At 39.3% G+C, this 25,756-nt stretch overlaps 1 protein-coding gene across 3 annotated transcripts in view; it reads left to right on the top strand.

The window, feature by feature from the left end:
- LOC138956977 (uncharacterized) overlaps positions 1-14,975 on the top strand; it is a 28,295-nt gene extending 13,320 nt beyond the window's left edge. For all 3 annotated transcript variants that reach the window (XM_070328165.1, XM_070328167.1, XM_070328166.1), the window contains exons 3-8: positions 923-1,033; positions 4,074-4,268; positions 7,283-7,354; positions 8,055-8,148; positions 8,651-8,792; positions 12,494-14,975. In XM_070328165.1, coding sequence (XP_070184266.1) covers positions 923-1,033; positions 4,074-4,268; positions 7,283-7,354; positions 8,055-8,148; positions 8,651-8,792; positions 12,494-12,775 — 896 coding nt within the window. In that variant the 3' untranslated portion in view covers positions 12,776-14,975. The remainder of the gene's footprint in view (positions 1-922; positions 1,034-4,073; positions 4,269-7,282; positions 7,355-8,054; positions 8,149-8,650; positions 8,793-12,493) is intronic.
- The last annotated feature ends 10,781 nt before the right edge of the window (positions 14,976-25,756 follow it).

The following is a 25,756-nucleotide window of genomic DNA, read 5'->3' as shown; positions in this document are numbered from 1 at the left end:
TCCGCGCCGCTGCAGGCAAACTTGAACTCGCCGCGCAGAGTTATCAATCACCCGCACACACTCCTGTTGCGAGATTCCGCGAATGGTTGTTGTGATGGCTCTCTTGAGTTCTGTGATTGTCTGTGGGTTGTTCCTGTAGACGTTGTCTTTCAGGAACCCCCAAAGATAGAAACCTGGGGGATTTAAATCCGGGGGAGGCCATTTGGAGCATGTTCTGTAGAATGAGCATAACTTTCCTGAAAGACAAGCTAGAACGCTAAAATGTTCTGTGCAAATCATGCAGAGGCTACTTGTGTGTGTAAATTAATTTTATGAAGATTGCTGTATTTTTGTTCAATTTATGACGTTTTGTTTGGGTACTCTTTTTTTTTGGGTCACCCTGTACTATCTCCACAATCATATTTTAAATCTTCATCGACCTTCAGATTAAAATCAAGATGCAACTCAGAGACAATCTTCAACTTAAATCGATTATTACCATCGACTCTCTCCATCTGGATATGTGTGCTTGGTGCTAACGCTGGAAGAGGTTGTAGAGTGATTTTGTTGTTGATTTTAGTGCATGCATTTTAACTGATGTCGTCGGTTTGTTTTATAGACGCGTGCGTTGGGTGTGCTTGGCTGGAGTGTATATTTCTTTACCACAATTGTCACAACGAATTCCCGTCCTTGGGCAATACCATATTCTGTATTCTAGTTTATCAAGGTTCAACGCTTCACGTAGCTAAGCCTGAGTTCTTTTGGTTATATTATGATCACTTTTATTTCCGTCAATTACAACGTCACTGGGTATCAGTGAATGTTTCGGAGTGTCTATAAGTAAACGTTCTTGTTGTGTTATTTCTGTGTGTGCGTATTGTTTTTTAATTCTTCTTCCTTACACAGACAATAAATATGCATTACTTAAACTCTAAAATTGCAGTCAAGATCACTTGCTCAATCCTGCTCTCGGACTCGGATAACGTCACTGTAAGGTGCACATTCCCATTTGAACTGACGAGCGGAAAAAAAAGTTTTGGTTTGTTACACAGAGGTAAGTCCAATTTCAAAACACCAGATCAAAAAAGAAAACAAATACACCACATGTGTGCTCAACACACACTCTCTTTTTTTTTTTTTTTTTTTTTACATTTCGTCAAGTTTTGACTAAATGATATAACATAGAGGGGGAATCGAGATGAGGATCGTGGTGTGTGTATTTATGTATGCGTGTGTGTGTGTGTGTGTGTGTGTGTGTGTGTGTGTGTGTGTGTGTGTGTGTGTGTGTGTGTGTGTGTGTGTGTGTGTGTGTGTGTGTGTGTGTGTACAGCAATTCAGAGAAAACTATCAGACCAATTTCAATGAAACTTTACATGAGAGTTCCTGAGTATAAAACCCTCAGACGTTTGTTTCATTTTTTTGATAAATGTCTTTGATGACGTCATATCCGGCTTTTTGTGCACTGACACGTTCTCATTTTTTAACCAAATTGGTTGAAATGTTGGTCCAGTAATCTTCGACAAAGCCCGGACTTTGGTATTGCATTTCAGCTTGGAGGCTTAAACATTAATTAATGAGTTTTCTCATTAAAGTTGTCATTAAAATCGATTTTTCGCCAACAGATTTAAAATTGATTGCGTTGTATTTCTCATCTTCTCCTGAATTCAAAAATATTAACTGCTATTGTGTTTTCAGCGTAGCAATAGGGCCCGATATTTAGACGAGACAAGTATAATGCCGACGAGTCGAAGACGAGTCGCATTATACTTGTTCGAGTCTAAATCTGTCTTTCTTTCTTTATTTGGTGTTTAACGTCGTTTTCAACCACGAAGGTTATATCGCGACGGGGAAAGGGGGGAGATGGGATAGAGCCACTTGTCAATTGTTTCTTGTTCACAAAAGCACTAATCAAAAATTTGCTCCAGGGGCTTGCAACGTAGTACAATGTATTACCTTACTGGGAGAATCAATCAATCAATCAATGAGTCTTATATCGCGCATATTCCGTGGGTACAGTTCTAGGCGCTCTGCAGTGATGCCGTGTGAGATGAAATTTTATACGGCCAGTAGATTGCAGCCATTTCGGCGCATATTTACCTTTCACGGCCAATTATTCCAAGTCACACGGGTATAGGTAGACAATTATTAACTGTGCCTAAGTAATTTTGCCAGGAAAGACCCTTTTGTCAATCGTGGGATCTTTAACGTGCACACCCAATGTAGTGTACACGGGGGGATGCAAGTTTCCAGTACAAAGGACTTAATATTTCTTACATACTGCTTGACTAAAATCTTTACAAAAATTGACTATATTCTATACAAAAAACACTTAACAAGGGTAAAAAGAGAAACAGAATCCGTTAGTCGCCTCTTACGACATGCTGGGGAGCATCGGGTAAATTCTTCCCCCTAACCCGCGGGGGGTTCGAGTCTAAATGTCGGACCCTATTGCTACGATGAAAACACAATAGCGTTTATATAGCTATTCTGACATTAAATTCTGTGTTAAAATCATGTTTTTGTCAGCAACAAGTACCAGAATGGTCCATGTCGTTGATTGCAGACGACGGTTCCCTTTCTGCATGAAGCCACGGAAATAACCGAACATTGAAAAACCCACGGACATGTATAACGGAGAAAACTCGAGATAACCGGATGTTTAGCATTACGTCAATATGCTAGGAATCATATGACGTCATGACGTAGCATGCTTGCCTACGTATTTTGTATGTTCGAAAGTCTGACTTCTGTTGGGAATTCGCGTGGTGAAGACTGCGGTAAATCTGTAGATGATAAGAGAACAAGGATTGTCTCAGTAGAGACGACTAAATGTTTCAGACCTTTAACTTCATTTCAACATTGCACTATACAATGGACGTTCTATGTGACAGGAGAGTTTGCTGATTTTGTGTTAAACATTGGAGAGATCGTCTGCTAGAATCAGAGATAGGTCGCTTCAGATTGATGCTTCTGGAAATTTGCAAGGTTTGTTGCCTGTTAAAGAACTGGATTTTACACGTAATGCATGTCATGTACAGTAAGCAACAACAAAAACACACACAAAGCAAATGGCATCGTCTGTCGACTAGTCACAGAATCAAACCTGGCGAGGTATGCGTGTACTTTATACACGTGGAAGAAACCGGAACCATGCGTCTTTGTTATTGACAATATGCTTTTGGATATTGAGAAAAATGGCCGACTTCCGGCGTAGCATTATGCTTTGATGATCGGAAGAGACCATCCGATCACAGCCCCCGAATTCCCCCACGTGTTCATCAGAATAGCTATACATAGATATGTCATGTTTACCCTACAAATATGCTCAGAATGAAAGGAAGTAGGTTCAGTAAGTACTACGGACGCGTGCTTCGCGGAGCCGAGCGTAACCCGTCATGATCTTCGGTATGGTTAGCCGAGACTATCTGAATGTAGTCTCGGTGATGATTGGTTTGTGGTGTTGATCTTGGCTAAATGTCTTTATATCGCTTCACGCGACTTGTTTTTATGTGCCCTCTCACATGTAGTCGATATTTAATCAAATGTAGTTTGGTAGACTGGGAATTGAAACTAGGAGAGAGAGAGAGAGAGGGAGAGAGAGTGTGTGTGTGTGTGTGTGTGTGTGTGTGTGTGTGTGTGTGTTGGGGGGGGCGTGTACGTATGTGTGTGTACGTGTACTAGTGTGTGTGTGTGTGTGTGTGTGTATGTGTGTGTGTGTGTGTACATGTGTATGTGTGCGCAAGAGCGTGCGTGTGTGTGTGTGTGTGGGGGGGGGCGTGTACGTATGTGTGTGTGTGTGTGTGTATATATGTGTGCAAATGCGCGTGCGTGTGTATGTGAGTGCATGTGTGTGTGTGTGTGTGTGTGTGTGTGTGTGTGTGTGTGTGTGTGTGTGTGTGTGTGTGAGTAGTTTCATTGGATGTTATTACTTGTATTAACCTGGGAAGGGGCGAAGTTACCCAAGCCCACTTCCCCCACCTCCCATCGGTCTTGAGTTTTTGTTTTAACAAAAGACATACCTTTGTTATCCACAGCCTTTTCTTTTTGGCACGTTTACACCATTAAGTAATTCACAAATGTTGGTTTCTACCTAGATACCGATGAGTCTGCGGTCATGTGCAACGTCATTGGGAAAGGTGTTTACTGTGATGGCCCTGATGGAATCACCAAACCAAACTTTGCTTCCAATACGGCCAACTTCTCAGTACCAAAAGATGCCCAATTTACTTATTATTGCGGCACAACTCGACAGGACGTAACAATCTCGAAGAATTGCTCATCAGAGATGGGTAAGAACAAGGAATTGATGGTGCAAATTAGTTTTTTCAGTTCTCGTCATGTGGGATTGACTCTCTTTCTCTCTGTCTCTGTCTGTCTCTGTCTGCCTCTGTCTGTCTCTGTCTGTCTGTCTGTCTGTCTGTCTGTCTGTCTGTCTGTCTGTCTGTCTCTCTCTTTTCCCTTTCAAAAACTAAGTATAACGAAGGTGTTATGATATATACCTGCACCGGGGACATTATGTATACATTTTGAATTGAAAATTATAACACTGATTCCACGAATTGACCTTTTCAAATCAAACCTTCTTTATTCAGGTGCGGTCCTGTGGAACTCACTGCCAATTTATCTTAAACATTACACAAATACACACAGCTTCAAAGAACATTTCAAAAATAACAAGTAATGAATATTAGTATGTTCATAAATTCATTTAATATGTATACATGTGAACAAATATGGTATTATGCAGACCTCAATTAAGTTATGTTAAAAACTGACACTGTGTTCGAAAAAAGCTTGTCTGAAAAAAAAAAGAGGGCGATCAAACCCGCCTGACATTGTACGCCCATCACTAGCTAGCGGCTTGTTGCTACTCGTTGTCAGCGAGCAAGTGTAAGACACGCAACTCAATAATAATTGTCCTATTTAGTTACGTGGTTTTGTTAGCCGTCTTTACACCCCCGGTATTAGGGGTGTGTATAGGATTCGGTCGATGTGTTTGTTTGTTTGTGTGTGTGTTTGTGTTCGCATATAGATCTCAAGAATGAACGGACCGATCGTCACCAAACTTGGTGAACAGGTTCTATACATTCCTGAGACGGTCCTTACAAAAATTGGGACCAGTCAAACACACGGTTAGGGAGTTATTGGTGGATTAAGATTCTACAAGGACTTATAGAGGGACATATTAATGGTCAAAGGGAAATAACCTTCTCAGTTGGTGGCAGTGAGAATGGTTATTTCCCTTTGACCAACGGGGGTGTTTTTCCTACCTCGGAGGAATTTCTTTTTTTTGCTAGGAAAGGGTAGCCTTTGCTGCCCATACAAATTCACAAAGTTATTTCCGGAATTCGTTTATTGTCCTTATGATGCTTCACTTGCATGAGTCAGGTGGGTTTTTTCTCCACTGACTGACAATTCAAACAAAATATCAAGAAGTATTTACACCCCCGGTATAGGGGTGTGTATAGGATTCGGTCGATGTGTGTGTTTGTTTGTTTGTGTGTTTGTGTGTTTGTGTTCGCATATAGATCTCAAGAATGAACGGACCGATCGTCACCAAACTTGGTGAACAGGTTCTATACATTCCTGAGACGGTCCTTACAAAAATTGGGACCAGTCAAACACACGGTTAGGGAGTTATTGTTGGATTAAAATTATACAAGGACTTATAGAGGGACATATTAATGGTCAAAGGGAAATAACCATTCTCACTGCCACCAACTGAGAAGGTTATTTCCCTTTGGCGGGGGTGTTTTTCCTACCTCGGAGGAATTTCTTGTTTCTTTTTATATATATGAACAGTAAAAATGTGTAAATGTTGCTCTGATAGTTCTTTGTTTATATTTTGTTTGTTCTAGTTCACCCTATCTAGGGCGAGGGCTTGATGTAAACAAGCATATATTCTTGCTTAACTGTTAACCTCAATAATAGAAATTGTTTATCGTCTTTTCTTTTCTTGTCTTGTCTTGTCTTATCTCTCCACTCAACTCTTTGGTCCTTAGATGCACCTTTGATTTAAGGCACAGATGCATCCTAACTTTACATTGTTATATTATACTCTAAAACAATAGTTTTCAATGTTCTTTTCTTAAGTTTACTTGCGTTACCATTTTGCTCTTTATCATTTTTGTTATGTGCAAGAAAACAAGCTAGTTAGCAGCGTGAAACAAAAAGTGTTCCATATTAGGGGCCCTTCCCCTATCAGGATGCACTATAACATGTTTTACTTACTTCCAATTAAAACTGTATAGTTGTATTTTATGTCTTGCATATTTTCAAATGATTTAAATGAAACACCCAAAGGGGGGACTTTGCTGATAACGATATTTTGAAGAAACAAAAATACGTCATCACTACATACACAAGGACAATGTGACGTCATTTTCATTGACGTCAAAATATGTATGATTACCTTACCTTTCCAATGATATGCCGTTAAAGAATGTTAGACAAGCGGTTCAACTTCTATGCCCGCTAAATGAACCCAACCCTCTAAACGGGAATAGTAAGCACAAAGAAGGAAAATACGCACACAAAACCACGTTTTTCTCAAAAGCGGTATAACGAATAGCCCCAGGACTCTAGATTTAATATTATACGTGCTTCGAATACAATTTCGAAACGCTATGTAATTACACTATTTCAAGACATATCTGAAAGACACGTTGTAATATTTCAAATAGAAATACATCATTACAACAAACGTAAACCAGGGGTTAATACCACTTGCAAGATAGGTCCTGTGGTTGTAATAGACCGGCCAGTACCCTATTCAATTACCAAACCCTCATTTTGTTTATTCTTGGCATGTCATCATATTCAAAACTCTGTATCATAAAGTCTGTCCGATTGATTGCTCTCATTTTTGTAAAACTTGTTTCAACTTATTCTGAAATGTTCACAGAACCCCTCGCGACTTTCTTTGTTAAGTGAGGCACTGATAGGGTCTCGGAAAACATCGAGGGATTTCCAAGTTAAGTTAGAAAATAGAACGTTGTGTGATTTCTAAATATCATCTAGACCCGATGAATAAATATGATGACATAAGTCGAGGCTTTGGGGATGGGAACCTGGTCATATATAGTTATAGATCACAACATGATCTATTGGAGTAATTTACATTTTCTTTTATTAAGAACAATGGTTTTCTTGCTGGATTCTCAGAAATAGTTTTTTTAATGCATTGGCTTGTGGTCAGCGTTTTAGATCTTCTGCCGAAACGTTTATGAGAGTGTGTTCGAAACACATGGCAAGGTTGAGTTGGTTAGGAATACATATTTTGTGTTTGTATATGCCATCTTAGGTACACCTCAGGTTACCAAGTCACCAATACCGAGCACAACTCCTACCTTGGACGAAAAAAGTAAAGTAACAGGTAAGTATATGCGACTTTTGTGCTAGCTTTATGGACGCTAGATATTCAAAATCGCTCCATGCCACGTGTTAGCCAGTTAAGAAGGCGTTATTTTTAAGTTAACATGAACAGGTAAATATCTGACGCGGTACATCTTATTTTCATTTAAAGCTTCAAAGCTTAGTAGTGTTCAAACCAGCTTATTTATAAACTATACAATTTTAGCTTGAAATTAAAATTGTAATAAAAGAATAACTCGTCTTTTATTTGTTTCTTTTTTAATTACTGAACCTACAAATATTTGATAGTTTATGTTTTCTCACAATCTCAAAATGAAGAAAGCCTGTGTTATGCAAACTAGGTTCGCTGTTCTGTCGTTTTCAAAATACGAGTTTCCGCCAGCCAATGACTTACTAGTCTTCGTGAAGATCCAGTGAGTTCACTTTCTATCTCTTATTTTGACAGATTGACTAATTGTTTGAATATCGCTTTCAACAACTTTCTTGACTGACAGTATTTTTCTTCTTGTTCGCCATCGTCGTTGTTGCAATTGTCTTCATTGTACCTGTTGTTGACTGTTCATTCTTTACATAAGTAATGCTTTCTATACAAGTGGTATTATAATACCGAAAAAGAATTAACTCTATTGCCTAGATATCAATGTGATTGACAGCAGTTTGCTTTGTCTTGCATTTCCCACCTCCCTGTTTCTTTTGAATAGGTTGGCGCACTTGGCACATTGCTTTATGTGTAACCGGGGCCGTCATAACCATTGCAGTCTTTATAGTCGTTATAATCATCATTCTTCGTTTGAGGTAAGTTGTCAACACTACTGCTCTTGGCATTGTTACTGTTTCGGACGAGTTGGCTCATTCTCGAAACATGTCGCCAACCCTAAACAATACACGCATCTGTCAAACTATTAGAATTCAAGAATTTATCTTTGTGGCTCCCTTTGAATTCTTGGACATCTGTATTTTTAAATTGTGGGCTAGAGAGAAAACTCACACGGAATGTCTGTCGTCTGCCAAAGAACCATCAGACACTGTTGTGTTTCCTGTTCTTTTTCTTGCGCGTCCACTGCAAAGACCGATTGGTTGATTGAGATATAGTAAATGTTAAGTGTTGTTATTTCATTGACACATATTATTTACACTTTCTTGTTATTTTGTTCTTCTGATTAGTATTCTTGCTTTACCAAGGTTTCGTATAACTTCCTAAAGCAATAGAATTCGGCGGATCAAATCAAAACTGACTTTATGCATGCAGAGTTTCAAACACGTGCAAACTGATGATGTAGGTTAAAATGATTTGCAGGAACAGGCGCAGTCGACCTCGAGGACCCTATGATCACCCTGATGGACAACCCCCGTGGTGCACGTGTATGCATTGTCGCGAAATGCCGGAAGAGTGCGAGAAAATCTGCTGCAGACAGAAGGAATGCCTATCGACTACTAAAGTAAATATGTTTGTCTGTATGGCTTCCTGGCTGTCTGTCTGTCTGTCGGTCTGTATGCCTGAGGCCTGTCGGTTCAACTGTATGTATGTCTGTCTGTCTCTCTGTCTGTCTCTCTGTCTGTCTCTGTGTGTCTGTCTCTCTCTGTCTCTGTCTCTCTCTGTCTCTCTCTGTCTCTCTCTCTCTCTCTCTCTCTCTCTCTCTCTCTCTCTCTCTCTCTCTCTCTCTCTCTCTCTCTCTCTCTCTCTCTCTCTCTCTCTCTCTCTCTCTCTTCAAAATTGTCTGCGTCTGCGTCTCTTCAAAGAACAGAGCAGAAAAGAAATCGGGACAGATGTAGAATTTGCTAACCAATATGAAACGAATTTTTAAAACGCAAAAAACTAAATTCTTTGCAAGATGTAATTTTGAAGTCTCGATTGAGAAGGTAAGCTTGATATGTAAGTAAGTAAGTATGATGCGTTGGGGGGAAAATCAACGACACATGTGTTTTAAGAACTTGTGCTGATGGCTGCAATTGCTTTCGTGTCCAAAATCATTGGGAACAAAAGGAAAATACCATAAATAGAGACATACCGCCAAACCAACACCATGATATGTGCGTTTCCGATGACAAGGCGGAAACAATTAGGGTGGGTGGGTCTGTTTCTTTTGTTCAGTTTGTTTTCCATTTACACAAGCGTATTTTTATTGTCAGGAAATCGTGCGAACTGTGTCCCCTGGATTTTGGAGAAAAGTAACTTTCCTTGCAAGTCTGCAAAATCGAATTAAGTCCAATTTAATAACATTATTCTGTAAAGGATAACAAAGAAATGCTAGGGTCGGGAAGAAAAAACAGGGTCGGTCGGGGTATGGAAAACAAGGAACTTTTTGTGCCTACTACGAAATAAAGCGCCAGTACGCATAGGAGTTATCCTTCAAAGCTGGTGACTTCTTAGGTCGGTCACTTAAAACCAGATTTTCACAAAAGCAAATATTGCTAGAACTGTCCTCCTGTTTATCTGGACACATATATTTGAAAAAGCCACCCACAGCAAAATGAATAAACATATTTATATTTTGATATCTAAAATAGTGTAAAAATGTTGGTAAATCAACTAAAAAGAGGAACAAAAAATGTAAACAGGCTGGGTACTATTTATACGATAAGGTGATTTTGGATTATTTGTTGAAAAGTTACTTTGTGGGAAGATAAAGGTTCATTATTGTGCAAATGCTGTCATTTCCTTTGTGTATGATATTAATAAAATGAAGTTAAAAAGAGCGTTACGTACCGAATGCTGTCACGCTCACTTAGATTTGTCCAACCTCCGTAACCAAATTATTTCCTTTACAATCACTAATTCTGTTGCGATCATGTCAATAAGTGCAGCTTGAAGATGCAGAAAACGCATTTATTCAACCGAGGAAACACTTTGAAAGAGTTATTTGTGTCACACGTGATGCGTACGTAACGGCCCGTTTTGATTAGAAGCTAGCTTCAATTCCACCAAATAAAAGCATACATTTCCACATTTGCCGCTTTGTTAATCACCCATCCAAACAGATGCGTGGCGGTTTTTATCACTATTTGTTGTGAATAATGACTTAGGTCACGAAAAAAAGAAGGTGTAATTGAAATTTTGGAAGTGTACGGAGGTAACAACCTTTGTTACGGGCGAAGATGCAGACCTCGATTGCTTGGACATAGCCAGCTTCTCACCGTTATGATTATGTACGAGGCAATATATATTTGTAAACATGAACACAAAAACAAAACAACAACAAACTTTTAAAACATTTAAACATTTTAAAAAAGTATTGAAAAACAATCTTGAACAAAAATCAAATACAAAATTAAAACAAACCTCCAATAGGTATAGATGCTTATTAAACTCTGATTAGCACAACATTGAACTAATTTATATGACTGCATAATGAACAAAGTTGTGTCACAATGATGCGCACGTGACGATAAGACAGGACCCACATCCCCCCCCCCCCCCCCCCCCCCATCAGATCCCTGTAATTTGTCAGGAAAAGTATTTCTTGCTTTTTCTTTTATTGGAAACTGTCATTCTGATCAGAAAGAACCTTGTTATCATTAATTCAACTCAAATAAAGATTTTTTTAAGCCATATTACCGTTTTTGTTAACCAGTTTTGGAGAATGACTCACAAACAATCAGCCTGTCCTATTTATTTAGTCAATTGTGAGTCTACTCTTGTTAATCTAGAATTTTCCTGTGGTATGTCCTTAACATTTGCTACTTTTGTTATTTGCTGTTATATTATGACTGTGAAACAGTGCGGATTCTTATCAGAATGATTAAGATTAGCGGAAGAAGATGTAGAAGTAGTGAAGGTGTGGTTTATCCGATCCGTCTTGACCAGTTACACTGAGCACAAAAAGTTAAGGATATTTTTTCAGTGGAATAGCCCAGATGTTAAACAGCAATTTTTGGGTCAGAAAGATACGTGTATTTGAAGATCAGTCTTTCTTCTGCTCAAAAATGTGTTTCTTGGATCTGAGCAATATTTGGGTATGACGTCACAGGTCCTTGACCACGCCTACCCTCAAAAATGGCGTTTCTTGATGGCATGATTCACTTTCAACTGTCGAAACGTTAACTTAAACTGAATGCTATTTTAAATTTGTACATCAAAACGTTTATTTGGTGTCTTACCTAACAGTCCATACACATTTCGTTCAAATCAGTGTCGCAGTGAGGCTGATCTAGCGTGTAAAAGAGAGCGACCACAATCCTGAAAAACAGCAAAAAATCCAGGGTTTGTGTGGTGTTTTTGCTGGGTAGCTGCAGTTGATATGCAATACATCTAAAACTACAAATAGCAGCCAAAAAACGCCACTCATACAGCACAAGGCCATCCTCTTACAAACTATCAGCATCCCTTATTGTCTCTGTCATCACCCGCTTACAACCGGTTGTCTCTCTTTACATACACACCGAACATTTGGATTCATCACACCAGAAACTATTACATTTTTTTTAAATCAAGAGGGAATTATGGGTAGGGAAATCCTTATTGTGAAAATGACGTCAGTGATCTTCGGCGATTGATCCACGCGTATCAGTGTTCGTAGTGCCAACATTATGTCGGTCGGTCGCGCTGGATGTCAGTATGTATTTTCTATCCTTTCCAAAATACAACGTCATAGGGGCACTTATCAAGTTGAGGTTACTCGAACAGTGAGATTGACAGAGCTTAGAGCAAACAAACTACGAAGGGATAAGCTTGTAAACCGACGAGTCGATAACGGACACTCATGCTCGAGAAGTCAGGAGTAGCTCTCAAACCAAACAATTCACTTTTCAGTGTGTTGTTTTACCCATTTGACAGTTAACCCCGTTAGCGCAGATGGCAAAGCGCATGACCACAAATTCGGTAGGTCGGTTTCGAATCGCATCACATGCACACAATTGTTTTGATCTGTACATTTATTTTTCTAAACGCTTACTTCTTTTATTTCTTCCGTTTTTATTTCACTCCAATACGCCTTTTGAGTGGTGTATGGAAGACAAAAATGAATTAAAGGGTTGCACAATTAAATTGTCCTTCCCTGCGACGCTTTTTTCAGAATTACCAATTGTATTTTAAGTAGAATTGGCTTTTGGGGAAAGCCCAAAGGGCGCATGTATCCCCGCGCTTCGACAGCAAGTAATGATTGCTGATAACTTCAACTTAATAATAAAGTTCTGCTTACAGCTATTCAAGGCGCATGTTCTGGACACAGCTGAGGCATGGGAGCCAACCGAGGACGAACTGCTACACTATGGAGATCTGATGGAGGCCAAACGAAAGTATGCCTACACACGCTTTATTCATTGGAAATTCGAACTTGTACAACCAGGTGTGAAGATTCCAATATATAGCTGTTGCGTCTGGGCTGTAAGGACTACTTTTCCCGATAAACAAGGCAAATATACTGGTTTTGTTAAGGGTCCATTAATAGCGTTTGAGACAGATCAGTTATTGGAAAGATTGTGACCCACGTGATCTGGTAAAGCTGGAATCGATCGACGGCCGTGTTCTGGTCGTCTAAAACACCTTCTTCCCCGTGTCCCACATGGATCTGATGGGATTCAAACCCACGACCTCCCGGCCCGCAGCCCGAGGGCCGGTGAGTTTACATAATCTGATGTTCCCAAAAATATATCAAGCTAAAAGGGAGTTTAAGTTTTAGTTCCAAGGACAAAAATAACTCGGTTTTTACTCTCGCACTCGGTCTAAAACTCCCAAGCAGACACGCCAAGCGACAGAAGGCGTATAGAAACACGCACGGCTTGATGCGAGTGCCAGCTCGCGCACGTGCTGTGTAACAAAAACTAGACACTAGACACTGATAACAATGGCTTGTAACATGAAATTGTTCTCGCTGAATATTCGAGGATTAAGAACCAAAAGGAAAAGGAAAAGTTTGTTTACGTTTTTCAGAAGCAAAACGTATGATGTCATATGCTTGCAAGAGTCGCATATTACTAAAGATGTCAGTGAAGAATGGAAGAGAGAGTGGGATGGTGATCTGTTTTACAGCGAAAGTACCGTGCATAGCTCGGGACAAGTGATATTATTGAAGAAAGGGTTTGTATGTGATTATGTAAAGACCATGTGTGAAACGAAGCGCATTCTTGCTGTGAAGATTGGAAGTGATAACCAAAGTTTGATTATCGCAAATGTATATGCACTTAACGAGTCTAGAGAGAAAATGTCTTTTTTTTGTTACAGATGTATCAGACATGTTAAAAAAAGGAAGACGGTGATAAAGTGTTATGTGGTGATTTTAATGGTGTCATGACCAATGAGCTCGACATAATAAGTGGAGAGAACCATTCAAATGTTTTTGTGAAACAATTTAATGACCTGGTGAATGAATGTGATTTATTCGATGTATTGAGAATGCATAATTTACATACAAAAAGAATGTACATGTTGACAAAATGTTCCATTTGTGGCAAGAAGACTTGACTACGTTTTCAGTAGTTTAATTGTGTTTGAAAAGATTGTTGATTGTGACATAATCTCTGTTGCGACGTCGGACCATAGAGGCTGTAGTATTCATATTAAACTCTCTAATGTCGTTAGGGGAGAGGGTTATTGGGAATTTAATAATTATCTGTTGCATGATGTGAGCTTTGTTGATTAAATGAACAAAATGTTTGACACATTTGAACTTGATGATGAAGAGGATTGTCAACTTGGTTGGGAATTATTAAAAATGAGAATCAAAAATGTATCCCAAAAGTTTAGTAAACTTAAAAGTTTTGAAATTAAAAATGATGTTGCAAAATTGTATGGATAATTAAATGAGTTGGACAAAGCGTATTCTTCCGCCCTTTGCCTAAGCGAGACTGTACTCTCATCCTCAGAATTAATTAATGACATGTAGTTTATATTCTCCACAATACCAATGACCATAAATTTCCTGCTTCTCAATTAAAGCAGAAGTGTTTTTTTCTGACAGATTGCATGTGCCTGTGCCACAGTTGCCACTGATCTAAAAATAGAACCCGCTGTGTCTAATTTTTTCAGTTTCGACTTGCAAAGATTCTTCTCATAATTATGCCGTGTTAGTGGCATGTAGCTTATTATCCACATTACCAAATGATGAATTTGTATATACAATTCCCAGAAGAAAAAAACCCACTTCTGCTTTAATTGAGAAGCAGGAAATTTAACGTCATTGTTAGACAGTGTAGGAGAATAAACACGGACTGTTTGGGATACAAATATGATTGTTCTTTTCTATGACTTGCAAAACTTGTTGAGTTTGAGCTTTTCTGGATTGTTGTCGATTTTAACGCGGGAACTTTGCTTTTGCGAATTTGATTTGGGGGGATGTCTGTGTTGTAGGTTCCACTGTATAGGTTTCTTGCTTAAAATCAATCTGTTTGCTGAATATGGTTGGGGAATGAATGGCCTTTCCAGGCAAATAACTCGTTTTATAATAAACGGCCTCATCACAAAGATCTGCACTTAAAGGTATCTGCCTAGTTGTTTAATGGTGGGTAGTATATACCTCTTGTGAGGCGGAAAGGGGCTTTAAAAGTAAGAGAAATTGTGTTTCTTTCTTTATGTGATATATATTATTTATTTGTTATTGTGTGTTAACGTGAATTTGTTTTTCTATTGTGGTTTTGTTCTTTATTTCTTTGAAGCAGCTGCTTGAAATAAATGAATATAAAAAAAAACAGGAGCATGTTTCTTGCAGGGTGTGATTGTGTTTGGAATGCGTGGTGGTGGTGGTGACGGTGGTTGTGGTGGTGGTGGTTGTGGTGTGGTGGTGGTGATGGTAGTGGTGGTGTGTGTGTGTGTGTGTGTGTGTGTGTGTGTGTGTGTGTGTGATTGACAGCACGCAATTCATCATGCATACTTGAACATTTCATCACAGCATCTTAGAAAAGAAAAGAGAAATCAATCTCACACAGTTCATGGACAAATATGAACAAGTCGCGTAAGGCGAAAATACAACATTTAGTCAAGTAGCTGTCGAACTCACAGAATGAAACTGAACGCAACGCAGCAAGACCGTATATTCGTAGCATCGTCAGTCCACCGCTCATGGCAAAGGCAGTGAAATTGACAAGAAGAGCGGGGTAGTAGTTGCGCTAAGAAGGATAGCACGCTTTTCTGTACCTCTCTTTGTTTTAACTTTCTGAGCGTGTTTTTAATCCAAACATATCATATCTATATGTTTTTGGAATCAGGAACCGACAAGGAATCAGATGAAAGTGTTTTTTAAATTGATTTCGACAATTTAATTTTGATAATAATTTTTATATATTTAATTTTCAGAGCTTGTTTTTAATCCAAATATAACATATTTATATGTTTTTGGAATCAGAAAATGATGGAGAATAAGATGAACGTAAATTTGGATCGTTTTATAAATTTTTATTTGTTTTTACAATTTTCAGATTTTTAATGACCAAAGTCATTAATTAATTTTTAAGCCACCAAGCTGAAATGCAATACCGAAGTCCGGGCTTCGTCGAAGATTACTTGACCAAAATTTCAACCAATTTGGTTGAAAAATGAGGGCGTGACAGTGCGCCTCAACTTTCACAAAAAGCCGGATATGACGTCATCAAAGACATTTATCAAAAAAGTGAAAAAAACGTTCGGGGATTTCATACCCAGGAACTCTCATGTCAAATTTCATAAAGATCGGTCCAGTAGTTTCGTCTGAATCGCTCTACACACACACACAGACACACACGTACCTAAAGTGTGGATGGTTACCTAAGAGGCGGCACTGGGTGTAGTGCCTTTCTAGTGCACTTGCACTACAACAGCACTGGGTGCAGTACTCGCTCCGGCATCGAAGAATTTTGCACTAAAAAATGCACAAAATTTGACCTATTTCGTCGCCTATAGAGGACGGAAAGAATGTCATTTTGAACATTGTTATGACATTCTTTCCGTCAAAAAAGTCAATTTAACGGTGTTAATTGAAGCGACCATCCACACAATTAGGTTGCCATCCAGAGTTTAGGTTGCCATCCACGTGTGGATGGTTGCCTTATGGTGATTTAGGCAACCAAACCTGTGGAAACGGGGGTACACACACACACACACACACACACACACACACACACACACACACACACACAGACACACACACACACGCACATACACCACGACCCTCGTCTCGATTCCCCCCTCTACGTTAAAACATTTAGTCAAAACTTGACTAAATGTAAAAAGCTTCTGATGCCCAGCTGTCAGAAATATCTAACGATTTATAATACACAATTAAGATCAGAGTGGCATGCTTCTGGATTCTGGAATTCTAAGTCGTTGTGAAAAATTGCATTTGTTGCTCTCTGTGTGAATATGATCATCGGAATACTTCAGGGCCAGTCCTTCCCGTGAAACCGACATACCAAAAAAACAATAGCTTGGCTGCTTTCTGTGCTAGATTTGGACATTGCATGGAGCACTTATTTTTTGAAAGCCACTGACAAGCACGAGGGGAACAAATCACTGTGTTTTGTGTATTAACCGAATTTACATAGACGTTTCATGCTACTCGTGTTTAAGTTTCAGCCATTAGTAACGTCATTGTAAATAACGATACAAAATGGTTACTCGACAAGCTTTGCAAACGTTAGAAAAATATAATTGGATGCCAGAAACAAAACAAAACTAATAACAACAGCAATGATACGAACAACAAAGCTTGTTGAAAGTGTTGCTTTAAAATTCAAAAGCCGAGACGCACAAACTTACTTGGCAACTTACCTGGAGACTGCTCACACACCGACAACTTTATTGCAAATTTGCACTGAAAAAGTCAATCGAAAGTCCGCTGGGAGTCAGATGAAAATCAATTAAGTGAATTTTTGATAGTAAGGTTAAGTCGTCTATTCGCAAGTCGTCAGCTGATAATCCATACGAACTGTTCACCTGATTCACAGCCTGGCTGCGGAACATAGAGGTTGCGATGAAAACGACCACATACTGCGGGACCGAGACAAAACTAAATCCATTTTTCTGGGCTTAAACTGCCGGTGTAACACCCATACCCCGCCTCCTCACCCCACCTTTAACGGAAAGAGACGCCCGAATACCAATTGATATCACCGAACGCGCAGTTTGAGGCGAGAAAATGTATTTTCCATACTAGGTATTTGGTCGTTATCCCCGCAACCTCTATAATATCTGCTGTGCAGGTGACGAAAATCGATAGCACGTGATCATCGTATCGGACACCGCAATGCTGCAATAAGGTTTGACGCACATTAATAACACGTCCCATTCAAATTCACTATAATTTGAAAGATCGTCTTTTCTGTGATGAGTTTGGAAACAGAGTATAAACCCCTCAAACATGGTACCAAAAAGGAAATAAATAATGGAAAACAAAATGAAATAGATGTGAACGTTAGTGATGAAGCAAACAATCGCACGACCTACCATGAAAGCATGTACACATTAACAAAAAATGCGTGAAGCAATATACAATTATTGTTTCAGTTGGTCGGCCTCAAACCAAACGATCAACACCGAAAATCAGTCATCACCGAGTTTACCTAACGCTGAGCACATTTTCAGAGTAGACATGACATATCCCTCCCCCCCCCCCCCCCCAAAAAAAAAAAAAAAGGATTCAAGAAATGAAAATTGTACGGAATAAAATGCAACCAGTTTTTTTATCTATGACAGACAAATTTCATGTTTATAAAACTTCAATGAACTATTCTTAATTAATGTGTAAGCTAGTTTCTAAGCTAAAATGCAACCCTGCATGCAATGACTGAGTCAATGATTGCTTGACCACATCCAAAAACAAAGAGACTGCGAACGTTCCAAAATTCAGAATAAAAAAACAAGAAAGGTAGGTTGTTGGAACGTTTCTTATTGACAAAACAATACATTCACAGATATTTCGACCCAACGGTCTTTTAAGTGAACAGACAAACAATTGAAAGATATCTTGATTGAAAGACAATTGCTTGACCACAATTTCAATCAGTTTTCTTGAAAAATGAGTTTGTCACAGTGCGGCCTCAACTTTTCTGAGACATTTATCGCAAAAATACAAATGTTAATGAAGATCATCTCAAAGAACTCACTTGTAAACAAATGTTCAGCATATCATTATGTCCCGTAGTTTTCTAGTAATCGCTCTGCACAAACACACACACACACACAGTGCCACAAGTGATGCAGGTCGGAATAGTAGTTCCTGACAGAGGAAGGGAGATAACTGTTGCACGTTACACGAAAAGACCGGCGTGCACAACAGGGTGAAGTGGTTTGGCTTTGTCGTTTGCATCTCCACAGGACGTCGTGTTACTTTCACGGCATCTGGTCCGTCTGTGTGTTGAAAGGCAACAGTTTATGCCAGAGAGGTTGTGTATACCTTGGTGGCGTTGAGTATGGGGGTACATCATACATTTCTTTTTGGAATGCATCTAACATTTCTTTCTCTCTATTTGTCACTCTGTCACTCTACGAGTAACTCACACACACACACACACACACACACACACACACACACACACACACACACACACACACACACACACACACACACACACACACACACACACACACACACACAATGTCACACACTATCATTATTTTTTTTGATACCGGTAGCTTTCAACTGTGTATCTTTTCCAAGCTCTGTCCCTTTATCGCTGTGCCTGTATTTGTGTGTGTATGTGTGTGTGTGTGTGTGTGTGTGTGTGTGTGTGTGTGTGTGCTCGTGCGTGTGTTTGTGTGTGCGTGTGTTTGTGTGTGCGTGTGTGTGTATGTGTGTGTGTGTGAGAGAGAGAGAGAGAGAGAGAGAGAGAGAGAGAGAGAGAGAGAGAGAGAGAGAGAGAGAGAGAGAGAGAGAGAGAGAGAGAGAGAGAGAGAGAGAGAGAGAGAGAGATTTAACGATTAACGATTAACGAGTTTATTGCATTTAGGCAACATGCCCCTTGCAATGGGGGGAAAAACGTGGCAAAAACAACGTCAAGGACAAACATAAATGTAATACTGGTGGACTATCTAGTCCATCAGAAAAAGTAATTGTGATATTATATAATATGTACATTACAATGACGGCCATAGCCGGTTAAATAGTGTAGTTAAGTTGTCGCCTTTTCTGCTATTGTTCAGGATTTGCAATCAGCTCTTGTCTAAGTTTTAAACAATCAAAAATAAATGATGCCAGCATTTCCTGATTTTCAATATTCATTAAGTTGACAAAATTTCTAGCTCTCAAACAATTATTGAGTAGAATGTTTAAAGAAAACTGTTGTCTTATATTTGAATAGGCTTGGCAGGCGAAGATGAAATGAATTTCATCCTCCTCCGCCAGACCACACAAGGGACATAATTCCAATCGTCTATTTACATTGTATCTGTGCCTGTTGCAATATAAGTCGTTTATGCCAACTCTAAATCGGACCAGAACGTCTCTATAACGTCTAATATGCAAACTTGATAAGTAATGTTCATACTGTAAAATAGTTTTGAAGCTTCGATAGGTCACAAATCGTTCACTATCAAATAACTTTGCATGCCAGTCTTGTTGATAGCAATCGAGCAAACGCTGCTTAAGCATCTTCAAAAAGCCAGTTTTATTACCGACCTGCTGCTCAATCCAAGAATAGCCAAAACCCAGGCGAAACACATGGTTTTTAATGTCACTAGCCCAAGTCTTAATCCCTCTTTCCTCTAAACGTTTAAGATGATCGTAAATTGCTCTTGGAATTCTATGGGAAGGCATTTCTAATAGTTTTAGCCAGTATTTAATTGCTTTCATAAGGGAATTAATAAAAAGTGGGTGTCTGCCCAATTCACCATATATCATGGTATTAGGCGTTTTCTGACTCACTGATAAGAGTTTCTTGCATGCATACATTTGGACCCGTTCAATTTCCGCAATTTCTTTTACACCCCATATTTCGGACGCATACAAAAGAGCAGGCTGAACTTGGAGGTCGAACAAACGCAAAAATACTTTTATATCATTACATTCTATTCTCCATAATGCCCGTAAAATATCCATCACTTTTTTCTTTGCTCGTGCAGCGATTTGCTCCATTGCTGTACATATTGAAAGTTTAGTTGTCAGTGTAAAGCCTAAGTAAGTGTAAGAGTTAACCACTTCTAGTAGATCACCGTTTAAATACCATTTCTCACGCGCTGCTAGGTAGCCTCCCTTGCGGAATACCATCACTTTAGTCTTACTAAGGTTGACTGACAGTCCCAGTCTACCGGAGGCCCTAGCAAGCACATTTAACTGGTTCTGCAGGCCAACAACCGTGTGTGAAACAAGGGCTAAATCATCTGCAAATAGTAAAGCGAAAATTTCTTCTATTAGGTTAGATAAAGTGATGCCATGTCTTCCGTCTCTTTTTAATTCTTCAGCAACCTCGTTAACAAATAGGGCAAAAATTTTCGGTGACAATAAACAGCCTTGTTTCAGACCGATTGGTGATCCAAAGAACTCTGTATAGTCCTGACCAGCTCTGACGCAGCAGAGAACATTTTCATACATGCTCTTTAAAATTTTAAGCATTTTTCTAGACAATCCTTTCCGGCATAAGCATGCCCATAGCTTGTTTCTATTAATAGAATCGAATGCCCGACGGTAATCTATGAAAGCAACAAAAACCTTTTTATTTTGCGCTAAACTTTTCTGGATTATAGTGAAAAGTGAGAAAATGTGATCAACAGTCGAGTATCCGGCTCTAAAGCCTGCTTGTTCTTCTACAATTTGTTCAGTTTCTTCCATCCACTGCGTCAGCCGCTTGTTCAAAATGTGCGTGAATATTTTACTGACAACACTAACAAGAGAAACACCTCTATAATTTCCCGGATCGTCTGTGTCCCCTTTTTTGAAAATAGGCACAATGATGGACTTGGACCAGAATTCCGGGAAATACCCCGTTTCAAGAAGAGCATTGAGGTAGTCATGTAAAAAAGGCATTACATTAATAGTCTTTATTACTTCAGCAGGTATTCCGTCCCAACCACTAGCTTTGTTTCGTTTGAGGTGTCCTATAGCATCCTTAATTTCTTCAGAAACAATAGGTCTGTCTGTTATGTGACAATAGTCTGTCGGCTCTGCATTTATAATTATATCTTTTTGGTCGCTTTGGTTTTCATCATTCGCGTTTAACAGAGTTTCAAAATGTTCCTGCCATTGGTCTAAACTAATGTTAGCTTTAGGTTGGGATTTTCTCAACATTGTGCGTACAGTACTCCAGAATTGGAGACCATCACCAGAAGAATCGACTAAAGCATTAACTTGTCTTTTTTTGAAGCACTCCTTTTTTTCCTTCAGTAATTCTTTATATTCTTTCCTATAATGACAATATACTAACCTATTCAAATCCGTTTTCGCTTTTCTATACTCTCTCAAAGCTCCTCTTGCTCCAGTTTTTTTCAACCTACAATCATTATCAAACCAAGATGGGTCTTTATAAGAATCAAATGGCCTAATGACCCTTGTCATACACTGGGACACGCGAGACAAATAGCAGGTAAACGCTTCAATTGCATTATTCAAATTAGCAGAATTAAGTGATGTCCTCGCTTGGTTAAGTAGGGACACAGCCTCGTCAGATTCCGCTGCCTCCATCAGCAAGGTTCTCTTGTCTTCCTGCCAGACGATTTTCGTTGTCTGCTTTTGTCGCGCCTGCCCCGGTGTCTGCACTGGCCCCGGCTTGCTCGATATGTTGAGTTCCACCGGTAAGTGCTGTGACAAGATTTCTTGGCCAACGGTCAGGTGGAGATTCAACTGTAACAATTCATGAGAACACAGAAAATAATCAATTACACTGCTTCCAGTAGGGGAAATGTATGTAAATTTACCCTCTCTATCCCCGTTACAAAAACCATTCAAAATCGCCAAGTCGAAAATTTCACAAAAGGTTAACAAATAACTTCCAAACTGGTTCGGGGTTTTATCCTCGGACTGTCTTTCACATTAAGACTTTGCCATCTTACAGAGAGAGAGAGAGAGAGAGAGAGAGAGAGAGAGAGAGAGAGAGAGAGAGAGAGAGAGAGAGAGAGAGAGAGAGAGAGAGAAAACAAATCATGTTTATTCAAATGAACAAGTCTGATACATATTTCATTGTGTTCTGTCCTATTTAGTGTTTGACAGATACCCCTAGACTCCCAGCTAGCTTCCTTTTCCATTTCTACTGTTTTTGCTCATGTCGCATATAGGTTTGAAATTTGGACAAAAAGGAAAATCACCTGAAGACAAAAGTGCTGTCTTACATGCGACGATAACGTAATCTGCATAGCTTCCAACACATACATTGCAGACGGTTGTGTCCATCATAACGCTCACACTAAATCCTTGCGTTTTTGGCAAAAGAGACCAGCGGAAAGCGGAACTAGCACCTTACATGGCTTTTTGCACTGCACATATTTCACTCACTTATCAAGACACGTGCACATATCTCACGGATATGTCATCCCATATTCGGTCGCTCTCTCATTGAGGATCAGAACCAGTTGGACATTTTTTTCCACTTCATTATTGTTATCGTGCTAAACATATCATTTAGAGATGCCAGATCACCAGACAACAATATCCTTTTGATAACATCCACTGAGTTGAAAAAGAACAATTGCATGACTAGTTCATTGCATTTCAAATTAAACACAACAGTTTTACTGTGCTAAATGATCACACAACATGTCGGCACTTTTTTGTTCATTCAATTGCGTCACTTTTCCCGGATGCATGGCAGTACAAAAGACTTGACAATCAGACGCAGTATAATGCAACCAATAGGCACATTGCATGACAGGCAGGCTATTTAAACACGTTTTAATGAATGAGAAGAACAGGAGAAGAACGCAACACTTGACATTAGAAGTAGCAGGTTAGTTTCAATAAAGATCCTGTTCACCACACAATACCTGTGCGATTGTTCACCAGCCGGTGTGAGTGCGTCGAGTCGAAGCACGCACCTGAAGCGGGGCTTCATTTTGAAAACACTTCTTAGGCCTAGTTTAAAACTTGAGCAAGAAGCATTTAAAAGAGAAAATCGTAACCAAAGCCTATCAGGTCCTGTCAAGTGGTGCTTTCCCTGTCACTCCAGATTGAAATGTATTTGAAAACCATCATTGGGCGTGTGTTGGTATTTCCTTTTTCCAAGGCTTCAATGTTTTCGTATGAAGGTTGAAGTTAATTAGTATTTTACATATCACATTTGATATATCGCTGTTTAGAATATAAATCAGTGTGTATGTGTGTGTGTGTGTGCGTGTGTGTGTGTGTGTGTGTGCGTGTGTGTGAGAGTGTGTGTGTGTGTGTGTGTGTGTGTGTGAGTGTGTGTGAGTGTGTGTGTGTGTGTGTGTGTGTGTGTGTGTGTGTGTGTGTGTGTGTGTGTGTGTGTGTGTGTGTGTGTGTGTGTGTGTGCTGGGTATGACATAAATTGTCTTGCCGTGTGCACAACATTTGATAAATACTGTTGAAAGAGCACATGAATACTCTGCAGCCTTAGTGCAATTCACGTGTAATGTCAGTTGTCATGTTTAATTAATAACTATAGTGATCTGGTAATGTTTTAAACCTGACTTGTGCAAGAACATTCTGCCTCTCACGAACCGTCCACCGAATCAGATATTGTATTGTTATTGAAGAGAACGTTTATAAGCTTAGTTTGTTGTGCTCCATTTATCTAACTGATTGCATGCAGCATTGTTATTTGTAAATCTCTGAATAAAATTGTTCAAATCCCTCACCATTTAACACTGTACAAAAGAGCAAGACTATAAAGAAGTAACTTTATTTGTCATCCCAGACAATTTCGAATGATTTACAATCTGATTCTGACACCAAAAGTAAGTGTGCATACAAACATGCATGCACATACCCTGTCCTAACAACACACACACACACACACACACACACACACACACACACACACACACACACACACACACACAATCACACACACATACACACACACATTATTTTACAATTAAAATTGAAATAACTAAAAAAAGCAAAGCACACAAAAAACAAAAAACAAACCACAGAGAGAACTATCAAAACGACAAGAAAAACAGACGCTTTAGAATACATTGATAGAAAATTACTTCAGTGGCGCAAATACCCTAAAATCGACCCTAAAAATGCGGACGTGTCTGATACTGCATCGACAATGCATCGCAAGACCACCCAATAACAATAAAATTCGGTCAAATGGACGAGAAAGACATCGTTCTATACTGCCATGCTAGTGTAGTTGCTCCTAATGAGACTAGCTTTCCTAAACAGGTAACAATGGGCTGAGTATTAAACAATAACGCAGTAGATTATGTAACTGTGTCAAGTGAGCTTTCTGTCAAAATGCGACTCCCTATCTTGCAAAGCAAATACAAGTTCTATGCACAAAGTTGTCATGCAGATAAACAACTTATTCTGTTAAGCTTGTTCATTGTTCAAACGTGGCACGAAAAGAAAGGGGTATATATATGCATATTAATGCCATGCTTTTCAGAAGTTACTCTCTGTTTATTGTCTGTAAAAGTGGCCAACTTTCCAACAAACCAAACAGGGGTTTGTTTGTTTGTTTGTTTGTTTGTTTGCTTAACGCCCAGCCGACCACGAAGGGCCATATCAGGGCGGTGCTGCTTTGACATATAACGTGCGCCACACACAAGACAGAAGTCGCAGCACAGGCTTCATGTCTCACCCAGTCACAAATTGTTTCAGTAACTTTGCTCGCATTTGGCGAGTAGGTTAACATTTCTACTCGCCAGTTACATGTTTCTACTCGCCATGGCGAGTAAAATACTCGCCACGTTCAGGCCCGAAGATGGGACAATACAGTATTAAAATGAAATAAATCAAATAGTATAAATCAAACATGAACTTATTACATTCATGTACAGACAAGAAGTTGCAAGCTTTTCAACACAAGAAGTCAAGATGTCCCTATGCCACGTAATCATTTAGCAAATGAAGAAAATATGTAGGAAGATGCAAATCTCCCGAAGTTCGCTTTATTTCATTTAAGAATCTCTTCAGAATTAACTTGCAATTTGCATGTTTCAGGAGTTGTGCTTATATAGTTATCTCGTGGTGGGTTATGACAAATATAGTGTCCTATAACAAGATTTGAAGTAACAAGTGCTAAAAGACATGACATGTTTGGAACCTTCTTCGTGTTACAGTCATAGTCCTCAATGTAAAAACGTAATGTCAAACACGGAGACCTGATAAACAAAGATAAATAAGCGTTCTGAATGTATATATATCTTCTATATATATATACGACTTGTGTCTGTCTGTCTGTCTGTGTGTGTGTGTGTGTGTGTATTCCCCATGCACGGCCAAAGTTCTCAATGGATCTGCTTCAAATTTGGTGGGCTTATTCAGAGAGACCCCGGACACAACCTCATCGATGAGATATTTCAACACGTGCTCTCAGCGCGCAGCGCTGAACCGATTTTGGTTCCACCTGAGCTACCCGGGCCCCCATACCGACACACCAAAGC

This window comes from Littorina saxatilis, unplaced genomic scaffold, assembly GCF_037325665.1.
Source record: "Littorina saxatilis isolate snail1 unplaced genomic scaffold, US_GU_Lsax_2.0 scaffold_378, whole genome shotgun sequence".
Lineage (NCBI taxonomy): Eukaryota > Metazoa > Mollusca > Gastropoda > Littorinimorpha > Littorinidae > Littorina > Littorina saxatilis.
This window is presented reverse-complemented; position numbering and strand designations above follow the sequence as displayed.